The sequence below is a fragment of the Sceloporus occidentalis genome, unplaced genomic scaffold (genome assembly GCF_023333645.1).
Source record: "Sceloporus occidentalis isolate IW3139 unplaced genomic scaffold, rSceOcc1.0.p SCAF_6, whole genome shotgun sequence".
Taxonomy (NCBI): domain Eukaryota; kingdom Metazoa; phylum Chordata; class Lepidosauria; order Squamata; family Phrynosomatidae; genus Sceloporus; species Sceloporus occidentalis.
Genome location: NW_028316986.1, coordinates 79,589,704 through 79,596,271, shown reverse-complemented (window position 1 = coordinate 79,596,271; position 6,568 = coordinate 79,589,704). Strand labels below are relative to the sequence as shown.

At 43.4% G+C, this 6,568-nt stretch overlaps 1 protein-coding gene across 2 annotated transcripts in view; it reads left to right on the top strand.

Moving 5' to 3' along the window:
- The first annotated feature begins 2,082 nt into the window (after positions 1 to 2,082).
- OPRM1 (opioid receptor mu 1) overlaps positions 2,083 to 6,568 on the top strand; it is a 37,912-nt gene continuing 33,426 nt past the window's right edge. For both annotated transcript variants that reach the window (XM_089530166.1, XM_089530167.1), the window contains exon 1: positions 2,083 to 2,593. In XM_089530166.1, the coding sequence (XP_089386292.1) occupies positions 2,370 to 2,593 (224 nt within the window). In that variant the 5' untranslated portion in view covers positions 2,083 to 2,369. The remainder of the gene's footprint in view (positions 2,594 to 6,568) is intronic.

The window sequence follows — 6,568 nt, the reverse complement described above, 5'->3', positions numbered from 1 at the left end:
CTGGACTGTTATGATAATTTTCTGTATAAGCAGAGAAATGTCTGTGGGATTGATTGTATTTCCTATTGTCACACACCTTAAGCTTACAAAAGAGCTGCTATCTGCAACTTGAGGTGCAATTAGTTAATGGGCAGAAGGCAATCCTCTCATTCTTCTTGAAAATCATCAAGGATTTTCTCATTAATCTCACACAATATTAACAGTGTCTTTTTTCTTTCCTTTTCTTTTGGCATGGCAATATCATTTCCACTTTCAAAATATGCTGTTTGACAGGAGACTTTTGTCTGCTTCTTGATCCTAATTGCTTCTGTGCACCCCGATTTGTATTACATGGATTATATGGGCAGCAATTAGATGCTGCTGTTGTTACTCTATTGTTAAACCTCTCGAGGGGCTTTACCTCAACAATAAGCTAATGGCTGGCTATCTGGAACAATATTTAATATGTGGTGAAACAATCGGAAGCAACTGCTCCACATCCAGAAACTTCTGACATTTTGTGCAGATCCCCTCCATCCTTCATCTTTTAAAAAAACAAAACGGAACTTGGTTTCTTTCTTTGCAGTCTGGGCAGTCCTCCCCTCCAGCGCTGACGTTCACACCTGACCAGATTTTAAAACAGGGTGAGCAGCAACAGAGGTACTGCGGAAGGGCTCTCCCTTTCTCCCTTTATGGCGCCAGGCAGAGTTGTGGTTTGATGGGAGTCTACCTGGCAGGTCCTAACCTGGGAGTCATGCAGACATTGGCCACCTGGGGGAGTCTCCTTTGTGTGCCTCTTTTAGAAACGAAGGCATGATAACCACTGGACACTGCTGCCTACTCTACTGTCTCAATATTCCAAGAAAAATGAAAAGAAGGGGAAAGAAAGTCTCCAAGTTCATTACCTCAACCAACCCCATGACTATGGAGACTAGTAACCTGCCTTAAGCCTACCTTCCAAGCACACTACAAGGTGGTAGGTCCAATTGAACTCAGTAGGGCTTACTTCTGAGGAGGTATGTCGCCTCTTAACCTTCTTCCTCTTACACTGGGTCTCTTCTTCCTATCACCTCATTGTTTTGACCAAGATGGTCATAAGATCATAGAATCTAGACTGGGAAGAGACTCCAGGGGGCATCCAGTCCAACCCCCTGCCATGCAGGAATACACCACCAAAGCACTTCCAATAGATGGCCATCCAGCCTCTGTTTAAAACCTCCAAAAGAGGAGACTCCACTCCACTGTCAAACAGCCCTTACTCTCAAGATGTTCCTCCCCATTTTGAGGTGGGATCTCTTTCCTCGGAGTCACTTGAACAGGGAGGGAGGCAAGGCCATCTTGATCTTGCCCCTTCCCTGCCCTAGATGGCCAAAGAGCACTCGGGAGGTGGTCAGAAGCTCTCCCCAAATCTACCCCTCCCCAAAAAAGCTTATCCTCCTGCTCTCGTCCTGCACAAAGGTTGGGCTACAAAGAGCCTACTCCTCCTCGCCCATCCCTTCCTTCCATGAGCCTGAGGCTCCTCCTCCACCTCTCCCTGCTTAGCGTTCTAACTCGGACACGTGTGTGTGTGTGTGTGTGTGTGAGTGAGTGTCAGAGCCAGCGTCGGGAATGCACGTGTGAGTGTGCGCAGGCGGGAACATCTAGCAGGAGAGCCAGCTCAAATTCCCCCCCCCTCTCTCTCTCTCTCTCTCCCTCTCTCCCTCTCTCTCCCTCAGCCTCTTTCTCCCTCCTCTTCCTCCTCTGCTTCTTCCCTCCTCACTCTCTCCTCTCCCTGCTCTTTGGGCTGCCTGGGGAAGGATGCTGAGGAAGCCACTCCCGCCTGCAGAAGGTGGCTTTCATAGAGGCTGGGGAGCTGAGGTGGGACGCCTGCTTGGCTTCTCCGTCCGGCGTGGCTGCGAGGGAGCCTCCGAGGGTCTCACCTTCCTGCTGCTCTCACCGGGGAAGTAGAGGCTGGCCCTGGATGGGACTGTGGACTCTTCGTCGTCCTCCTCCTCCTCCGTGGCTTCCCTGGTGGGGAACCTGCGCAGCTTCAGCACCCTCGCCTAAACAGCTTCAGTGCCAGGAACAGCTCCCCCTCGTAGGTGGCATAAGCGCCAGGGGCAGGGCTTTTCTCTTGCCCGGTTTCAGCACCACGGACAGGTCCCCTCCGCAGGTGTCTTCAGTACCGCGGACGGGTCCTTTCTCATGGGCAGCTCCCCCTCATAGGCTACTTCCACATCAGGGACAGGGTTTTTTTAACCAGGCCAGTTTCAGCACCAAGGACAGCACCCCCTTAGTCTACTTCAGCAACAGGGCCAGGTCTTTTCTCCTACCCAGTGTCAGCGCCCAGGACAACTCACTTCTCCGTCCTTAGGGACCCTTCTTGAGGGCTGAAAGGGACACCCAAGAGCATGGCATCTGGGAGCTGGAACCTGAGTGAGCCCAACAGCACCCAGCTCTGGTGTGGCGGTGGCGGTGGCGGCGGCCCCAATGGCACCCCAGGGGGCCGCGGGGGCGGCCCCTGCACCCCAGGCAGCCCTTCCATGGTCACGGCCATCGTCATCATGGCTCTCTATTCTGTTGTCTGCGTGGTGGGACTCTTTGGCAACTTCTTGGTCATGTATGTCATCATCAGGTAAGGCTGGGCAAAGAGGAGGAAGAGGAGGAGGCATTGCCTGAGATCATGGGGAGGAAAGGGCTGCTGGGTTGTTGTTGTTATTGTCATTTTTGTGTGCCTTCAAATCATTTCTGACTGATGGTGACCCAAAAGCCATCATGAGATTTTCTTGATGACATTGGTGCAGAGGAGGTTTGTCTTGGCCTTCCCCTAAGGCTGAGAGAGTGTGACTTGCCCAAGGTTACCCGGTGGGTTTCATGGCCAACCCTTGTATCCAGATTCATAGTCCAATGTTCAAACCACTATGTCTGAGGCAAAAGAGGCTAAGCCTAGTTCATAGTTCATAGGTTTAGTTGGGGGTTATCTTTCAGAGTGATGAGATAGAGATGATGAGACATGGTTTCCCTAGTCTCAGCCACTCACAGAGTGAGTAGTAAAATGGTATCAAGAAGCACTGCTCTCAGAGGAGGAATGGGTGGTCCTTTTCCAGGGCCCACCCATCTCTACTGAAGAAATAATCTGGTTTGAACACCACTTTAACTGCCGTGGCTTAAGGCTATGGAATTCTGGGAACTGTATTTTGTCATGGCACCAGAGCTTTGCTCTGAATACCATAGGCCAGAATTCCATAGCACTGAGCTATGGCAGTTAAAGTGATGTCAAGTTGGATTATTTCTGTAGTGCAGGTGCAGCCAAGGTGAAGCTAGACTTTTTCAGGAGCTGTCCAAGGTGCTGAACCATTTGTGTTCAGCACCTTGGACCATTTTTTAAACTCCTCCAAAGTCAACACTTCTTTCCTTGAGACTGATCATCTCCAGAAAGCCCCCATTGTGCACTTTGTGAGAGCAGCAGGGGAAGAGCAAAGCCTGCCAGGGAGCAAACCAATTAGGGATCGTCCCCCACCAATGGGCACCCACTGGGTTCCAGGCTGCTCTTTTGCCCCTGTCAAGAGAAACAATGTTGGAAAGACTGGCAGTTGGAAAGAGAAACATTTTGAAAAGGCATGATATTATCAATTTGTTTTGTTTGGATGCCAAAGGATTGGTGTGAGCTCCAATGCTTCTGTGCTGGCAACAAGAGGAGTACTCTGCTCAGGAAAGTGACTGCAACAGGGAGCAGATCTCATCGTCTCAGCCAATCCATTTGGGGGTAGGATGCTTTGTGGAAACAAAAAGACATTTTGAAAGGCAAGAGAGGGGAGGTCTTATGGTTGGGTGACAGAGATGAAGGATGTTTCAGCTCCAGCAAAAAGAATTTATGTGTTGGCTAGAAAATACAACTTTCTCTCATACTCTGCTGATATTCACTGAGATAAGAAATTTGATAAAAGTTGGCTTACTTGTTTGTAACTGCAACCAGACAAAAATCATGCAGCTGAGGGAGGAAGAAAATATGCAGTTTGGAAAGAATATTTGTGTGGTTTTAAAAGTCAAATCTAGCAGAAGTTGCATTTGCTTGGTTGGTTTTTTTTAAAAAAAAAATGTGACTGACAATGTGAATAAAACAAGTAGACCAGGACCTTCTAGAACCCCAAACCCTGATGAAATGCCATAGGATGGAGAACCCAGAGGCAAAGCACAGAAAGAAAATGCCTATGTGTATCATAGAGACATACATGAATTACAACAGCATACCGTGTTACACTGTACGATTATTATTATTATTATTATTTTCTATTTTAAAAAATCCCTGCTAATCCCTTTTACAGATAATGTCAAGACAGTGCATTATACACCCAGAATTTCAGTTTTACAGAACAATCCAAGATGATCTAAGATATGTCTATTCAGAAGTAAGCCAAACCAACTTCAATGACATTTGATGTTAAATAAGAATGTTGTTCTTGGGCAATAAATCTTTCATGCATGTACAGGTGAATGTCACTTATCTCTTTCCAGATAAATCCATTAAGGATGATGATTAGCCTTATCTTTTCCAATGCTTTGTTTCCACTTTCTTATGTTCTGCACTAAAATGTCCTGTCTTTCTTTTAAATCAGATAAAAATTTGTCCCCTTTGAAACAGATCGAATGTATCTGACAACCAAGTGCATTTCTCTTCTAAAACAGAACTATAAAAAATGTTTTCCCAAAAATATATACGATAGAAGTTACTGCAAAGAAATCTGACAAATAATTAAGAGGGACTTGTGCATTTTTAACAAAAGAAACACTTTATTTTATATGTGAAATTGTTTTTCTGGTGTTAAATTAGATTTGTTTAATGAATGTCGGCTAGAAGAAACAATCAGATTAGTTTGCAGCGCCCAGGCTAGCATTTAGGAGAAATTAGATTACAATCACTTTCTATAAGAACACAGCACCATCTATTGAAACAATTGATAACAACAGGTGGGAGCCACATGAAAAGTGTCACCTTAAGAAATAGTAGAATAGACATATATATTGTCCTTTACAAACACACAAATACACATCTTTTACTATTATTTAAGCATGGAAAAGCAGGAATGTAAAAAAAAATCCAATTCCATATTTTCTAGCTTAATCATATTTAATGAAACATGGCAGGATGGAGAATCTTATAGACTATTATTATTATTATTATTATTATTATTATTATTATTAACCTTTATTTATAAAGCGCTGTAAATTTACACAGCGCTGTACATACAATCTTTTTAATTGGACGGTTCCCTGCCCTCAGGCTTACAATCTAAAAAGAGCAAAAGGGCAGCCTTACTATCATCGCACACAGTGTTTTGGTTCCTGTCAGCTACACATGCATATTCATGAGGATTATAAACCAGTTCCCTACATGTTCCTGTACTTCTGATATGTTCAACTACAACATCTAATACCCAGATCCACCCTGGCCATCGGCTATGCTGGATGGGGGTGGATGGAGCTGTCCAGGACACAGTGAAAGTACCAGTTTAAGGAAGGCTGCTATAACATATGAATTTAAACAGGCCATTTCATCATCACCATCACCCATTTTCCATTCTTCTTTTCCAGTTGATATTCTCTGTCAGCTAGACAGTGAATTGCCTCTCTAAGTTCCCCTGACTTGTCTATTAATGGCCTCATTCTGACTACAGAATCTTTGATATCCACCACCTGAATTCACTGTTGGAAAGATTAGTAGATGCTATATATGTACAGTGCTATAGACTCCTATCGTATTGACCTGTATGACCTTATTAATTCTTTCTGTTGATTATTTGGTCAAATGCTGAGCCTTCTCTAGTTGCATGATGGCATTCTGTAAAAGAATGGAAAGTATTTTCTGTTATTCATTTTAGCAGCAGTAATATAAAATATCTATGCTTCCTTTTAAATTTATTTTTATTTTTAAGATTGCAAACAGCAACAGGGTTGGCCAAGTCATGTAAACATTAAATTTAAATGCAGCACTGTACACAAATAATTACACCAAATGAATTTAATAACATAACCAACTCAAAAAGTTGAGTGCTTAAGTGCACTGATAAACGGTATAGAAATGTACTTGCTATTGCTATGAAGCCCAGAACAATTGCTGATGTGGTAGTGAACCACCCCATAAATCTTGCTCATTAATTTGTGAAATCGAAGAGGCCCAAATTGAAGCAAATGTGTCTTTTTTAAGTTTCCCTTTTGGTCATTTTGATTTTACAGGTCAATTCTTCTGAGAGGGCTAACACTGAAATGAGAGATCTTCTAGAGTTTTCCATGTTCTTGTAATTTCTAACCATGCAGACCCTTTGTGCAAAGTATTTGCATTAACTCATTCAAAAATAGTTAATAATAATAATAACAATTCAGTTCCTCTGGCATATAACTCTTGATATATTAATTTCTTTATAAAAAATAATGTATCCTAGTTCATAAAGCTAGCACCTTTGAGTAGTATAACGAAATATGATCTGTGGAAATATCTATATTTTTATTGAAATTAAATTAATTTATATTCCGTTCTTTCTTCAAGAGACTTGGGATGGTTTTCTTGAGCAGCCCATAGTTCTTCCACACTGATCATGTCCACACTTTCGCA